The 15,904-nt window shown below is 34.1% G+C and overlaps 2 protein-coding genes across 4 annotated transcripts; both read right to left on the bottom strand.

The window, feature by feature from the left end:
* Positions 1 to 342: 342 nt before the first annotated feature.
* Positions 343 to 4,711, bottom strand: LOC113738179 (uncharacterized). Of its 2 annotated transcripts, none has more exons than XM_072084266.1 (5): positions 4,508 to 4,711; positions 3,189 to 3,283; positions 1,976 to 2,878; positions 1,737 to 1,880; positions 343 to 892 (listed from the first exon to the last, which is right to left on the bottom strand). In XM_072084266.1, exons 1-5 carry the CDS (start codon positions 4,563 to 4,565, stop codon positions 584 to 586), a joined length of 1,509 nt encoding a protein of 502 aa, XP_071940367.1. In that variant the 5' UTR covers positions 4,566 to 4,711; the 3' UTR covers positions 343 to 583. The 2 variants fall into 2 exon arrangements, with proteins under 2 accessions (XP_071940367.1, XP_027121203.2); XM_027265402.2 differs by having other exon boundaries at positions 3,189 to 3,351; positions 4,508 to 4,684.
* A 7,027-nt stretch (positions 4,712 to 11,738) lies between these two features.
* Positions 11,739 to 14,189, bottom strand: LOC113736797 (uncharacterized). 2 transcript variants are annotated; one of them, XM_027263955.2, is made up of 5 exons: positions 13,961 to 14,189; positions 13,807 to 13,850; positions 13,569 to 13,644; positions 13,401 to 13,465; positions 11,739 to 12,574 (listed from the first exon to the last, which is right to left on the bottom strand). In XM_027263955.2, exons 1-5 carry the CDS (start codon positions 14,040 to 14,042, stop codon positions 12,044 to 12,046), a joined length of 798 nt encoding a protein of 265 aa, XP_027119756.1. In that variant the 5' UTR covers positions 14,043 to 14,189; the 3' UTR covers positions 11,739 to 12,043. The 2 variants fall into 2 exon arrangements, with proteins under 2 accessions (XP_027119756.1, XP_027119755.1); XM_027263954.2 differs by having other exon boundaries at positions 13,807 to 13,868.
* Between the last annotated feature and the right edge of the window lie 1,715 nt (positions 14,190 to 15,904).

Below are 15,904 nucleotides of genomic sequence, written 5' to 3' on the forward strand. Positions count from 1 at the left end.
TCTGGTTTAGACAATAACGATTTATGTACAAATCTTGACACTAAATATTACTCCCTCCGTCCTACTTTAATAGTCATGTTTCTTTTTTCACATAATTTTAAAAAAAAAGCAATTAACTTTGTTGGAAAAGTAAATTTAAATTGCTATTTTCCTAAAATACCCTCACATTAAATATGATACAACTTTATGAGAACTTGAATTGATGGCAAAAAAAGAATCAACTCTCATTAAATGGGATAGATTTATAGTAACAACTACTTACATTGAATAAGAGTATTTTAGGAAAATTAAAATACAACTACATTCTTCAATTGGAAAGTGGACTACAATTTGAGACAGATGAAAAAGTAAGACGGAGGGAGTATTATTAATGATGAGGAGAGAATTCATTCTTCTCCTCGGTGCAGTGCAGGGTTGCACGAACCAGACTTGTAAGTCATATGGATTTACATATAAGCTGCAATTCGGAGGATGTCTATTATCATCTTCACTGACCACCACCATTAATAAGAGAAGAAGCTGAAGAGTACAGCACGCGACATAAAAATGGCACATGTAAGAACCAACTGAAAACCTATACTGGTCACTCGATGATTAACTCCACTTTACTAGAGAGGGCTTGCCCCACTAGTTGTTTGTATATCAACCGGCGCCCCTCATCCTTCATCACATAATCTACATGGTCTTGCCATCTAAAATGTTCATTAAAAGTTCTATATTTAGAATAAATACACATTTTTTCAAGTGCTGCAGCAGTTTGTAGCACATAAGAAGCAAATTCTATCTCGTATCTCGTTCCACCAAAACCATCAAATGCCACTCCTTTAAGGTGACCATGATGCCTACAAGGCCACGTTCCTCCTCTCTGTTCAATGTAACGAGGGGATCTTGCCTGCAACCATTAAAAGATCCATTTAATTTCTACTATTTGCAGATCACATCAACAAAAGTATTGTAAACATAATAAATTTTAGGATACTAAAAAAAAATAAACTTTGGATACGAGCAACCAACCATTCAATAATTATTGCCCTTTCCAACATAATAAATAAGACATCAAAAAGCTAATCACAAGAGTGGTCGGTCACCCATATTATATTTTGGATACGCATGAAGAATTAAAGATTCTCAATGTGTCTACCTAAAGATACCAGAAAGACTACTGGCTTAAAGCAAGAAGCCGCTTCAACAAAATTGCTCTGCAATCTACACCATCTAAAAGAATTTCAAGTGCATATGCTTCAAAAACACTATCCATTTTGCTACATTTCATGAGGTAATAAGAAGAATAGTGGTGTCCTCACGCCAAGAAACATTTGACTACTGTTACCATCAGCTTCAGTCCGATAACCAGCCCTCTTCCCATCATACTCAAGTTTAAAGGCTCCTTTGAAACAATCCCAGACCAAGAAACCAAATGTCAAAGAGAATGAAACTAACCATAAGATGATTGAGTAATTTTTCTTCTTATTATTATGCCTTTTTAATTAATTGAAACAGAAAGTCCTATTATAAGTATCAAAAAAAAAAAAAAAAAGACGGAGCTTCCAGCCCCTGGTCCAAGAAATTGCCCAGGATTTCAAGGTAAACCTTGACTGGGCACGGTTTTAGATACAAGTACCTAGTTGGTAACTAATATGGGATGGTTATTCTTTTGCAAAACTGCAGACGGATATAAACCCCCCCCCCCCAACCCCTCAGCCTCAGAAAAGGGAAAAAGGAACACAAGAACTTACCATGAGATGAAGTAGGTCTAAAAGTGGGCAGGCATCAATAATATGAGCAACATTTTGCAAATCAGCTTGAACCTTGAACGTCATCAATAAGGCTAACATCGTAAGGTTGCTGAACGTATTCATCTTAGCAGGCATGTATAGTAGCTGAATCAATGGGAGAAAGAAAAGGCACAGCCATCAGCACAAAAAACAGAATAATGAAGCAGAAGAAAGATTATTCATATGGCATCTGTACAAACCTCATCGGTTTTAGTTTGGACAAGTAATTCTTTTAACCGAGGACAGGACTTTGCAACTTCACGAAACACACAAGGCACCGTACCATTACCATTAAAGCTGAGAGACAACTCTTCCAATTTGGGAACAAACTGGAGTGAGCATCTAATAATTTGATCAGTATAACAGGAAAATAAATAAAGGTTTCCAGCACAAATATCTATCTCCTCCAACCCTGGACAAAATTCAATATATAAAGATCTCAATCGGAGACATTGACCAGATATATCTAACTTAGGAGGAACTTTACAGTGCGACACTACCAACCCCTGAAGGTTCAAACAAGAGGATAAAATGATAGGAAATTCTCCATTATCCAAGGGAACCTTTACCAAAGTCAGAAACCGAAGAGAGTTATTATGGCATCTGAAACTTGATTGCAGAACACAACTCATCAATTTCAAGCGGGTCAATGAAGCTGCTTCAAAAAGCAGCTGAAAAGGCAGAGGGAAACCATACTCATCAACACAGTTACAGGAGTGGAAACTGAGCATAAGTTCCTGTACACCTTTTAAGGCATCAGATTGGATCCATCTACTAAAATCAGCTGCAAATTTTTTCCCCAAACAACATGTCAAAGAGAGCCTAGTTATGTTTTGACTGGAATATAGCTGTAAAGAGTGATATACAGCTTTCAAAAACCTAAGCTTATGGCTATGTCTACCATTATGATGATGCCCATTCTCTCCAAACATCCTGTTGCAATCAAAGTCTAGACTAGACCTAAGTTTGCAAATGTTCTTCCACCTTCTTGACAAAATTCTAGTCCGAATAGCTTCAACCAAGTCCAAGTGTGAGAGGATCATTGATAGAATATCATCTGGCAGTTGACTGATTCTATCATCTTGCATGTCACCGTATGCAACCTAATTAGTAAAACACAAGCAAAACACAAGTGTTAAAAGGAAAGCAAATTTACCATTTATATTATGATAAAAAAGAAGCACAAAATTATTACATCAACAAACTTTTTCTGATGGTTTCTGGTTCCCCTAGAGAACAATACAGTTGATAACAACTTAACAAGTTATTATAACAAAAGCATTATATGATAAATCTTTTTCCCGAGACAAGAAAATACGAAATGAATATCATTACATATTAGTTGTAGTAAGTTTAAATGGACTGAAATTGCACAATTCAGTTACCAGGATAACCCAAGAAAGCCGAAAATACCTTTAAAACGTAGTCTCTTCTCTTCTTTACTACAAAACCTACTTTTCCCCATAGACCACATGATGTTATTGCTATTCCAATGGCAGCCCCAGTCCCTGCCAAGACCAGCAAAGGCCAAGCTTCACGTCCAGACCAGTACATTGCTATTCCTAAATCTCAGGACCTAAAAACAGTGATAGAAGTAAAACTGTCCACTCATCAATACATCGGCATAATTAACATCCAAACCACATAGTTGTATCAACTCTCAACCAAGAAAACAACAGATCACAAGAAATTGGAAATTCTCCATTTTGACAAGCATATTTATTAAGCTCCGATCAGCCAAAACAAATAAGGAGTAGCATAATGGATTGTCAAAAAATTTCTCCTAGAATCCCATGTTGAAATAAAGAAAGCCCAAACTATACTATCTCACGTGGCACTGAATCTGCCCTATCTTATATAACATTAAAGTTTCCCCCAGCAAGATCACATACATGATGCCCAAAGTTGATTACCAAAACAGAAAGAAAAGAAATATGAGCTGATCTTTTGGATCATTCATTACCCTAACTGATTAGCTCCTCAAACAAAATACCGAAAACCAAAATATATAGAAATAGCAAAATTCAATTTCCATATGTTGATTAGCAAAATTGACTAAAATGAACCGGCCACGCATCCAAAAATTTAAGGTGGGTTGGGGGGAACTCCTTATATTCCTCGTTGCTAACAAAAATAGTAAGAAAGATGCAATTTTTACAATTTATTTTCCGCTAGCCTCAAGCCAACCAAAGACAGGAACAAAAGCTTCAATTATCAGCCATGCTGCCGATAATCCCCAGAACCAAAAAAGAACAATTCACTGCCTATACGTTGATTAGAAGTTAGAACAAGACGATCCCGTAAAAACAAGTTCGGTATGATTCATTGTCAGAGCCATCGAACTCTTATAAACGCACATGTTAATATCGACCAAAATCTCTTAATGTGACCACCTAAAAATTACTTTATATCATATCCTAAATGTTGACCGGCAACCCCCGTCCCCTCTTCTTCTCCCCGAAAAAAAGAACCAAAAAAAACGAAAAACCAAAAAAGGGAATGCAGAAGTTGGAAAAACAGTTATTTAACGTGGTAAATAAATCCTTTCACTGTTTACAACACAAATACCATCACAAAGATGCAACTTTTACATCTTCCATTACGAACAAAAAAACAAATAAAATCACGAAAGACTTGATTTTTGTGCCAGAAGCAGCACGATGGACAAATCATATATTGGAGAAAAGAAGAGAAAAAAAAAAAGAACCATGAACATTAGAAAGAAAGCATACACATAAAACTCAGCAATCCTTTCAAATAAACTGAAATTTGTGAAGATCTATATTCCATTCTCCTTGTTTTCGTTATAACTTTGATGTTATTATACAATAAATAGGACAGAAGGAGACGGGAATAAACAGAGAGAACAAAGGTGAAGCGGCATAGAAGTCTTCCTAAATTCTAATCCCTCCTGCTTTAGATTAGTTTTCACATTATTAATCACCAACTAAGAAATGGAGGAGTATAGGCCTGTAAATTTGGGCACTTTGGTTCGGGTTTCACTCAGCCCGAGACCTGGCCCAAAAATATTTACGTGGTCGGGGCCTGGCACTTTAAAGTTCAAGCGGAAGCGGAGCCCTTCTATATCAGGCTTCGGGCTTTGAACCGGTTTAGCAATTATTCGAGTTTTTTCACCTTTAAAATGTAAAATATTTCATTTTAAAAATTCTAAGAATAAAATGAGCGAGCTGCTCTTGTGAACACCTCCAGCCTCCAATCTCGATTTAACCGAGGGAAAAAGAGTTTAAATGCCCTCCAACTCTTTCTCAGGTAAAATTTTAACCCTCCAATAATTAACAATAAAGGTTTGACCCTCGATCTAATAAAATAGCATATTCGTGGTCCTTCTATCAAATCCAGTAATTAAAATTAACAGAAAGCATTATCTCGTGAGACACGCGACAAAATATCAAGGGTATTATAGTTTCTGAATGGTTTACCAAGCACCTCCCTCGTCCACCACCCCATCACCTGTGCCACCGCCATGGCTACTATTGCTCTTGCTTCTCCTCACGATAATAAGCAGCATGACTACAGGGATGATTTCTTTGTTAGCCTGGGTCTGGCTGTGAGGACTCTAAGGGAAGACCTCCCTCTGCTCTTTGCCAATGACCTCAATTTTTTTTTTGACATAAAAGGCTAATTACCTGTAAGAAGTGTTTAGTGTATTTAGTAGCAGCACTAGCAATCCTAGGCCAGAGATCAACACACTCCTTCCTAATTGGCCCAGTGATAGCAAATCCTTGATCCCCTTCACCGAAATGAGCCTACCCTTGATCCCCTTCCTCCTTGCCTACCTGAATTTGTCATCTTGGACACTGAGAAGGGCTCGCCTACGACATAGCGATTGATAGCTGGCATTGGCAGCAGAGGCTTGGGAGGCAATTTCCCAGGTGGGCTGCGCGGCGGGGAGGTTTGCTCCTCTCTCGGGGTTGGAATTGGGGAGCACCCATGAGTAAGAGATATGTGATCTGAGGAAATTGATGATTCCTCGGGTGAATAATCCGGAGAAAAAGGTTAATTGAAACCTAACCTGTATTGTTCAGTGTAAAGAAGCTTCCGAGCACCAAATATATCAGAATTTTCAGTCGGGACCTCATAAAGCCGAACTCCTGGTTCAAATTTGACCACTTTAAAATGGTTCCTCATAGAAGCCACAATGACTTGAACAAATCTAGTAAAGGCAATTCCCATTGGGTTTTGGTAACGATATTTTGAGAAGCCGCGACCAAGATGACGATAGAGCAAAACATTGCCACAGTTAGAACCACAAATCCCCAGCTCCAGCCCTTCTTCATTTGCACATAAACTAGAAGAGTAATATCCAAGAGTGCACCCATGTTGATGGCAAAAAAAAACCAATTGAAAAATGAATACTTCTTTTGAGGAATTGGGGAGGACCCAAGGCCGAAAACAACGATAGTTTTGGCACTCATGCTCTCGAAGACAACGACGGAGAGCAGAAGGGAGCCTGTTGAGCCTACCCTTGATCCCCTTCACCGAAATGATGTAGAGGTTCTTTGCCCCATTGTTATCGGCTCAGTTCACTGTTGCCGCCACCGGAAGACCCAGCGACATCCTGAACTTGTTCCCTCAGAAAGAAACCATAATGCCTTTGATATTTGGTCGCGCGTCGCACGAGATGATGCTTCCATCAATTTTAACTGTTGGATTTGACAGAAGGGCCACAATTATGCTATGTTATTAGATCGAGGGTCAAAACTTTACCGTTAATTATTTGAGGACTAAAACTTTACCTGGAAAAGAATTAGATGGCCATTGGGACTCTTTTCCCTTTAACCGAGCGAACTTCCCTTAATGGTTTAAAGTTTAAACGAAATATTTCAGGTTTTTGAAAAATAAAAGGGCAAATTGGCAACTGACCTGCTAGCACGAAAAAATAAATTAAGCGGGCACAGCACAACACAGCGGAAGCAATTCTAACACGTATAATTCTGACACACATAAAAATATGTGAGAAGATAAGGAAAATAAACACACAAGTAAATACTCAATAATTTACTAATTCAATATCCAATAATAATAAATATTAAGTTATAACGTTTCGCTCACGATCACTCACAACTCTTAACTACGAGTCTTTCTCCCAAATTTTAATTATGAGACTTTCTCTCAAATCTATTCTTATAATTCAATTCAACTCTTTAAGTAATAACCTACTAGACTGATAGTATTTATAAACTCCAAACCTTTCTAAACTCCAAACCTTTCTAAAACAAATATAATTGTAAACCGAAACTTACTTGGAAATTGATTTTAAATTTTCTAATCCAATATGGAAACTAAATAAACAAGACACAAAAAAAAATTAGGAAACCAAATACAGCTTAGTTTAATTTCCTACATGACCGATTAACTGGGCTAGGCTGTCAATTGGCATATGCAAATATGAATCTGCATCTTGAAACAACTTATTTTGGATGCTTGCTCCGAGATCAGTGTACACTCATGATATGGTTTTTTCGTGCTATTCTATATGGTTTGCCAGGTTTTTGTCTGATAGTATTGGATATCATTGACATAATATTACTAAATTATCTTTTCAAATAATCATGTGACGTTGGTACCGATTAGGCCTGTCAACGGGTCGGGTCCGGGTCGAAATTTATTATCCCAAACCCGAATACCATACGGACCGGATCCGATCCGTTTACCCGACCGGTCATTTACTCTATGTTCCGAATCTGGATCCGGGTCGGGTATACCCGAAAAAATTTATCAAAACTTACAATTTTCTAATAAAAATAAGAAAAAATATATTTGTAAACTAATTTTTAACTAATACAAAAAAAGCCAAATAAGAAAAGAAAATCAAAATTGACTTTACTCAAATACATCATCCTAATCAAATTATATTGATAAATATATATTTTTTAAATTATTAATCCATTTATATCCAGATCCGGGTCTAATACGGAGTAAAATACTATATTCCGTATCCGACCCTTTTTTATTTGACAAAACGGATCCGGATTGGGGTCTGAGTAACAGAATTAAATCCCTACCTATACGGCCATACCCGCAATAATTTCATAGATCCAGATCTAGACCCGGACCGTTGATAGGCCTAGTATCGATTTGCAGGAGTATTGAATTAAAGGGTTTCTTGACTTGGGAAGCCTCTAATGGTTGCCAAGCTGGAGCTGGAGGATATTTTAATCCGATACTAAGCAAAAGTATTGAGAACTTAATCTAAAGCATGAGTAGAAGTTGCCAAGTTTGAGAATCCATAAACTACTATCGGGATAGGAGTAAATTCTACAAAATAGTGTAGTAGTTTCTAACATTTCATGGTAAAAACATATTCAACCACTAGAAACTAGACAACGCAACAAACACTGCTTCATATATGGTATTAAATAGGACATTCACAAACTAGAAACCGGGTGCTCTATCCTATAGTAATAAAAGTTTGCCACCCATTTAATATGACTATGGGTTAAAAACAAAAAAATTCTTGTGGTATGCCTAATACATAGAAAAATCCCTCGTAGTTTCAAAACATACAATATGACATCTCATGTTTTGAATTAAATTATAAACTAACAGAATTCGTTAAACTTAACGGAATCCGGTAAATTTAACGATAAACTTAATGGAATCTAGTAAGTTTAATAGTCGAAACTGTCATTTTCGTTAACTTTAACAAATTCTATTAGTTTACAATTTAATTCAAACATGAGATATCGTTTTGTATGTTTTGAAATCACGAGAGATTTTTTTGTATATTATATATACCACATGGGACTTTTTTGTTTTTAACCCTATGGCTATAAAGAAAAGTCAACTAGCCAGTTTGGCTATTGGTAAATTTCGTTTAGTCTTTTGAATTCCAAAATCTCAATTTAATTGAGTCGAATTGGAAAAGTTTCTATTTGGTCATTTGAAATACTCTGAAAGTATCGATTTGATCCCCAATAAAAATCTCAATTTGAATTAAACACTTCAGTTTAGTCACATGCAGTGAGGAGATTTTTTAATTTAGTCTTCCAAATATATAATGCTAGAAAATATAGAATGAATTTTATATATATCATCAACGTAAATTAACTTCTTTTATTGTAAATTAACTTTAGATAGATGTCATAGCAAGTTTATTAGTTTATGAAAATCATTTTCTTTTTAATAAACTATGTCTAAAAATAAACCTGGTATATTTCACGAATAATTCTGCAAAAGATTTGTTCTTCTCTTCTAATTTCCTACCCTCTAGCATCTATAACTTCTATTTGACTTTTGCATTATCCAAACCACCAATAGACCTCAACCATCATCGTTTCGTAATTAAAATAAGACTAATAGATATTTTTATCAATGTGGAGGAACTGATATAAACTAAGAAAATTTTGGAAAAAATTTTTGGATCCAGGGAGGCATGAAATCATGGATCATGTAGGGAAAAGAAAATTTCTCTTCAAGCTATGGAAAGATATACATATTTGTAATTAGATGTAGAGAGAGAAAATTTTGGAGATCTACAAAGGTATGGATTTTGAGATTTGAATTGGGACACGTGATTTTCACTTCAATTTACCATGCTAAAATAAGTGGGAACAGATTGAAGAAAGTGGACAAGTAAATACATTTAGAAAGCAAAAGCATGAAAACAAAGGCAATGGAAGGATAGACCTGTAGGTTTTTCTCGAAATTGATTTTCATGAGTTTTCATAGTTTTAGTTGAGATAAAGTTATAAATTTCTAATTCTATTAAGCTGTTGATTTTTTATTTGTACTAAACTCTATTTAATTAATTTCTATGTAATTTAATATTTTAGAAATTTATTTGCATGTATCATAAACTATTTTTAACAATTTTTTTTTTTATCTCACATACATCACTTCAAAAGAATGCTACAATTTTTTTTTTCCAAAAAATTATCCCAAATAATCTCCTATTCAAATCAGTCGTTCCAAAGTTTTTATGTGCTATCGTTCAGACTATACTTATATCTTTCAAGACCTCCCATTTATAAAAAAGAAAAAAACACTTACATTTTCATTAATGAAAGAAGCTAAAACTAGTTACCCAACGAGTTACACACCTTCATTAATGAATTGGCACACAATAATGAACCGTTAGTATAAAATGAGTTTATACTAATGGTGTATAAAAGATTTATTCAAAAAATATATGGATAAATATTTTGTACACTATTTATATATATATAAACTAGTGGGTTTATTTATACATGCAACATGTGCAAAATGTGGAACTCAAATTCAAGTTTGGATGATGTAATATGTATCTCAATGCACTAACACACGCTATTAGGGTCTGTTTGGTTGGAAGTAAAATGTTTTCCTTGGGAAAATATTTTCCGTGGAAGTAATTTTCCATGAAAATCATTTCACTTTTATCATTTTCAGGTGTTTGGTTAGCTTATTGAAAATATTTTCTTACTTCATTTTTCTGGTATTTGTTTAACTTTTGAAATATTTTCACTTTTATCTCTATCTTTACTTTCTACACATTATAACTACATACTTCTTCCCATGCAAAATAAGAAAATTTATCTCATTGTTTAACTTTAAAAAATCTTGGAGAAATGTATGTATGAATAAAAAATATCTCCTTAAGCAATAAACAAATTGCTGGCCATTTAGTGTCAAATATCAATCACATGCAATGCTTATTGTGACATATATCTTGCACTCTCACTGCTGAAAGTTTATCTAGAAAAGAATGTCCCTATTATACATAATTAATTACTAGCATAGGATGAGCAGGATGAGATTTTTTATTTTTTTTTAATATACTAGGGGGAGGGTTGGGTTGGGTTGGGTTTGGTGGTACGGGGGAGGGAGTGTAAGGAAGAGGTCTTGGGTTCGAGTCCTCCTGTTTACACTAAAAAAAAAAAAAACATACTACAAGATGTTTTCAGTAAGTTTGGAACATACTACATGCGGGATGCATGCATTTCAGAAAACAACTTCAGTAAGTTTGGAAGGGAAGTTGTTTTCCATAAGATGAGTGAAAATATTTTATATAGGAAAATGTTTTCAGTAACTTTTGTGCAACCAAATACGGGAAATTAGGAAAATATTTTTCTGAAAAACATTTTCACCCGAAACAAACGGACCCTTAGTGTAATGATTAATCCAAAAAATTTATATCACTAATTATAAACAAAGGTTATGTTTGTCATTTTATGAAGCATGTGGTCATCTTAGTAATGTACACAATAAAATGTAGTATTACTTTACCATATTTCAATTTCCAAAAAGTATAGTGAATCAAAAGAGGAAACTAATACATTATTATTCAAATTAATTTTTGAAATAAAATCAGAAAAGAAGCAAAAGAGCACAGTTTTAAAGAGCTTGTACTAGTCAACATTAAAATATTTGAATTTAGTATTATTTAGTTTTTTTAAAGATCAAAATAAATTTAAAAAAGTTGAAAGTTTGACTTGAATCAATTGACTAATGAGCTGGAAGTTCATTCAGTTCAGTTATCAATCCTAGTGTAAAAATATTAAATTGAAGGGAATTAGTAGCTGAGTTTTATATTATTCAGCTTATGGTTTTGCTTGTATTAGAGGCTCATTTCCTTACTTCATTAAATTTTTTTCTTCTATTATTCGTTCATCTCGTTCTTGCCAAAACTCCCCCATCTTGGTCAATTTAGGTTATGTGTTTATTTAGTTTAATTTTGCTTTGCTTTTACCTTCAAATTTTACAATTTTGTTACTCTCACTTATATAAGCAAAATACGAATGCATAAGGTGAACTAATGCATAGGTTGGTACACCTAAGTAACTGAAGGAGATTTGATTTTTAAATATTTCTAAAATTTCATTTTCAATATTATTTTCTTTAAGAGGTGGATAAAGAAAAAAAAAAGAAAGTAAAATGCGTACAGAGAAAATGAAAATTTTGATGGCAAGAAAAGAAATAAATTGGATGAGCAACAGAAAAGAAAATAAATGGAAGAATGAAAAATGGGTCGAGATCCACGGGTCAAGAGTATTTGATGGAAAAACTGTGGGAGACAAAGTGCAACTCTACCAAAACTTCACGGGATTTACTACAATTCACCGTCCTTTTTTGGTCACAGAACCAAAAAGCCACGTTTTTTTTTCTAACATTTTCTTGACCAAAAAGCCACGTTGCTCTGCACATTTTCGGGACTGGCATGACATCATTCACTGACTTCGTTCTGCATCGTGTCAGTCTTTGACCACAAAAAGGGTAAAGACAACCATACCATACTGTATAAGCATCCACCGTGCTATTGACATACGAAGCTATTGACTGCCAAACATTCGAAATTGTACAGAATCTACCAAGCTATTGACTAATGGTGGGCAGCCATTGGCTAGCCACCCATCAACTGCTGCTCTCCCAGACCCTAAGACTGCTTTCCCAGCTTTAAATAAGCTGTGCACCTCGCAGCCCATCCATATTACCCCCACAACTAGTGCAATCCCAGCTGCTCCACACAGGATCTGCACACCCACACACACTTTTCTCTCCCCGGTATTCTCCTCCCTCTCCCGTCTGCTGCGAATAGGGGCATTGGGACCACTGTTGGCTTGCTCAGATTGACCACCATTCTCGTTAATATTTTGCTGTGCACTTGCAGGAGAACTGATGTCAACTGTAATTTCAATCTTTTCACCATGGAAAATCTTTGCGTTCCCCGTAAAGGAAGACCTGCTGGCTGCATTTCCATTTTCGGTTAACAAGTGAAAGCCAGCAAAACCATGAATCAGCATTTCCTTAGCAACTTGCCCCAGCAACCTCTGCGTTTGAGGACCATCCATTGTATTTGTAGCCTAAAAAATTATTCCAATCCTTATTTTCTAAACGGAATCGATATCAGTCAAAGCAATGACAGATCAACATGTATTAACATTCAGCAAATATTAACACCACTAACTCATTATGTGCAGAGGCAAATAATGACAAGATAATTCATCATGCATTCCTGAAGCTTGACGGCTGAAACAATGCATGATAATGACAATCTTAACACTTCCAAGCCATTCAAAATAATCATTTGTTGAAATAATAAAATTAATATATTCCAGAGTGATCAAATTGTGATAAGATCAAGTCATTCCATTTCTTAACCTGTTTTTATGTCACAGTGAAAAGGATGTTGCCTTTGAAATTTGTTTCTACCCATCCTAAACAATCAACAAAAATCTGGTACCTCATATAAAAAAAAGTAGTGCTATAAATGGAGAATTGAAAGATTTGAGGTAATGTGTTTTGTTACAGACTGCATATGACGTAAGGAGTAATTTTTGCCTACCCTAATTGTAAGTGCAATCAATTTATACGTACACAATTTCCAAGTGAATCTACCAAATGATTTCACAAAATTTGCTTGAATAAGAAGAGTCTTCAAGTAGCTCCAAACCTGAGCTGGACCACAGATAAAGTAGGCAATTGTGCCATGATTCATTGATTCTTCACCATGTAAGAATGCATTGCAAAAGCAAATATCTAATTTATTTTACATGATAAGTAAAATTGATAAAGAAGGTCCAAGTGAGTCAACATGGTCTTAAAACAACTGAAATTCTGCCTAACTGATAAATTCTTTAAATCTTCCCCTTTCTACATAACAGTACAAATTTTGAGACAGTAACTTACAATCAGCGACTTCACCTCCCTGCACCATGACAGGACGGGAGAGGCAATCTTGGAATATGGTAAATCTGATTCAGAATATCACAAAACAATCTTAAAGCAATGCAGAGAATCAAATTAAAATTCCACATCAAATGCAATTAAAAACGTTAAATGTGATCAGAAATGAACCTAGTTTACGACGATTGTCTTCTTCATCAGAAGTGTTGTATTGGGAGTTTGTGGCACAAACTAAGGAAGGAATCCCCTATAACATTCAAAAAAAAAAAAAAAATTTAGACAATTTTCTCACAACCAAGGCTAAAAGTTTCTCCTCAAGAATTCTGGTGGTTGAATTCAATCACCAAGAAAACCAAACACCAGTATAAAACTATAATAATTTAGCAAGATCTTCACTAAAGGAACTTACAATTAAAGATTCAGAATTTCCAAGCTCCGAACATGATGGAACGGCTGAAGATAAAAGATTTGCTATATATTATAAAAAAGAAGAGCAAAAACGCAGAGAATCAGATATCATCCACATCAAATTATTAAAAGTGTAAAATTGATCGATAATGAACCTCCTTGACCGGCGCCAGTGCAACACTGAGCGGACTCTCCGGCTTCAGAATCAACTGGGGGAACTTCCTCAAGGGTCACCATTTCACCGATTCAACCAAATTATCATAACCCTAGGTATGCTTTTCTCAAAGTTGGAAACGAGAGTCTCTGGGGAGAATTGCCAGGGTTTTAGGAATTTGTCTATTTGTTGGTTATACTTGATATGCAGTAATAATTGCCCCCGAAAGATAACCGCTATCAGGCATGTGCCGGAATTGAATACTGAAAACTTATTGGGGGATAATTTCAGAAACCTACCTCGAGGTTTCTAATAATTTAAATTAAGCTTCCCTAAGGTTTGAAACATTACACTTATGTCCCTTAATTTGATAGTTTTAGTAACAAAATCTTAAAATAATATTGATTTGGACAATTTTTTAAATGAATACCCAACAATGCTCTTTTGGAATGAGTTTTAATTTATTTTTCTATACAATTATAAGATTATTTAGTATAATTATAAGGAAAAGGTGCCAAAATTTTCATGTCCATATTTACTATTTGATAAACAACTATAATAATAATAATTTTATTACTATGATATGATATTTTTGATGATATTTTATTATGGATTTAGATTTATAAGATAGAAAAGAAAATTTTGAAATAATTCATTTAGAATTTATAAATTTTTGGAATAGTGGGATTATCATAATTTAGTAGTACTTTTGGGCCATTTTATTTTTTGATTTATTGTTAATTTTAATACAAAAAAAATTGGAAACAAAGATCAGCAAAAATATTGGATTACATATAAAATTAACTCGTTAAAAAAATCGCTAGTTCCACATTTGATTATAATAGAAATCTAAAGGCAATAGTGATAGTTTTACAGTTTTATTGGTGAAAATTTTTTAAAAAAGCAATAAGAAGGAAAAAGAATGAAAAAATAATTTTAAAACTCATTCTAAGTATAAGCATACCAAATAAAAGAATTTCATTAAAATATTTAAGGGTAAAATTATCATTTTAAATGATAAGGAAGGTATGTGTAATTTTTTAAATCTCAGGAGAGTTCAGTAAAATTGTCAGAAATCTCAGGGAAGGTTTCTGAAATTATCATTACTATTAGTGATCAATTGAGGTATAGGTATCTTAAGGGAAAATCGTCCAAAACGTCCCTCACATTTTGTAAAATAACTTTTTTCGTCCCTTACTTTTAAAAATGTAATTTTATATCTCTTACATATTCACATCGGTCAAATTTAGTCCCTAACTAGGTTTCCGATCATTTTTTGGCCGGAATCCATCATGTGCAAGGCACGTGATCATTTTTTAAGGGTAAATTTGTCAAATTTTGTTTTACATAATCTGATCTATAGTCCTCCACATTTTATAAAATAAATTTTTTCATCCCTCACATTTTATAAAATGATTTTTTTCATCCCTCACATTTCACAAAATGAATTTCTCCATTCCTCACATTTCAAAAAATGAATTTTTCATTTCTCACTAATTATGTGTTTGAATACATTTTTTTTAAACACATGTATATGTCTATTTGATTTTGTTTAATAATAATAGCATAAACACATGTAATTGGACCTAACTTGTGGGCTATCTTCTCTTTTTGTATGATTATGACTAACATTTACCAATAGAATCTTAATTTGCATATTATTATTGTATTTTGACCGAAAATAATTTCATTGGCCAACTTGACAATGAATGCAAGATTTTTTACTAGCTAATACTAGATGAAATCAAATGATCACGTATAATTATATTGTTAAGTGAAATAAAAAAGACACATACATATATTTATGCTATTCGTATTATTAAGCAAAATCAAATAGACATATACATGTGTTTAAACAAAATGTATTCACACACATGGTTTTTTTTTAGGGTTTCCCTTACACACATAATTAGTAAGGGATGGAAATATTCATTTTCTGAAATGT

Source organism: Coffea arabica, chromosome 3e, assembly GCF_036785885.1.
Source record: "Coffea arabica cultivar ET-39 chromosome 3e, Coffea Arabica ET-39 HiFi, whole genome shotgun sequence".
NCBI classification, from domain to species: Eukaryota; Viridiplantae; Streptophyta; class Magnoliopsida; order Gentianales; family Rubiaceae; genus Coffea; species Coffea arabica.

Bases quoted from the DNA above. Each gene is read 5' to 3' on its own strand.
- LOC113738179 (XM_072084266.1), bottom strand. From the start codon at position 4,565: ATGGAATATAGATCTTCACAAATTTCAGTTTATTTGAAAGGATTGCTG. The intron at 3,284-4,507 runs GTATGCTTTCTT...TGGTCTTGGCAG, and splicing joins AGGATTGCTGAGTTTTATGT to GGACTGGGGCTGCCATTGGA. The intron at 1,881-1,975 runs GTTTGTACAGAT...CCATTGATTCAG, and splicing joins TCCAAACTAAAACCGATGAG to CTACTATACATGCCTGCTAA.
- LOC113736797 (XM_027263954.2), bottom strand. From the start codon at position 14,042: ATGGTGACCCTTGAGGAAGTTCCCCCAGTTGATTCTGAAGCCGGAGAG. The intron at 13,869-13,960 runs GTTCATTATCGA...TATAATATATAG, and splicing joins CACTGGCGCCGGTCAAGGAG to CAAATCTTTTATCTTCAGCC. The intron at 12,575-13,400 runs GTAAGTTACTGT...ATAATTTTTTAG, and splicing joins GGGAGGTGAAGTCGCTGATT to GCTACAAATACAATGGATGG.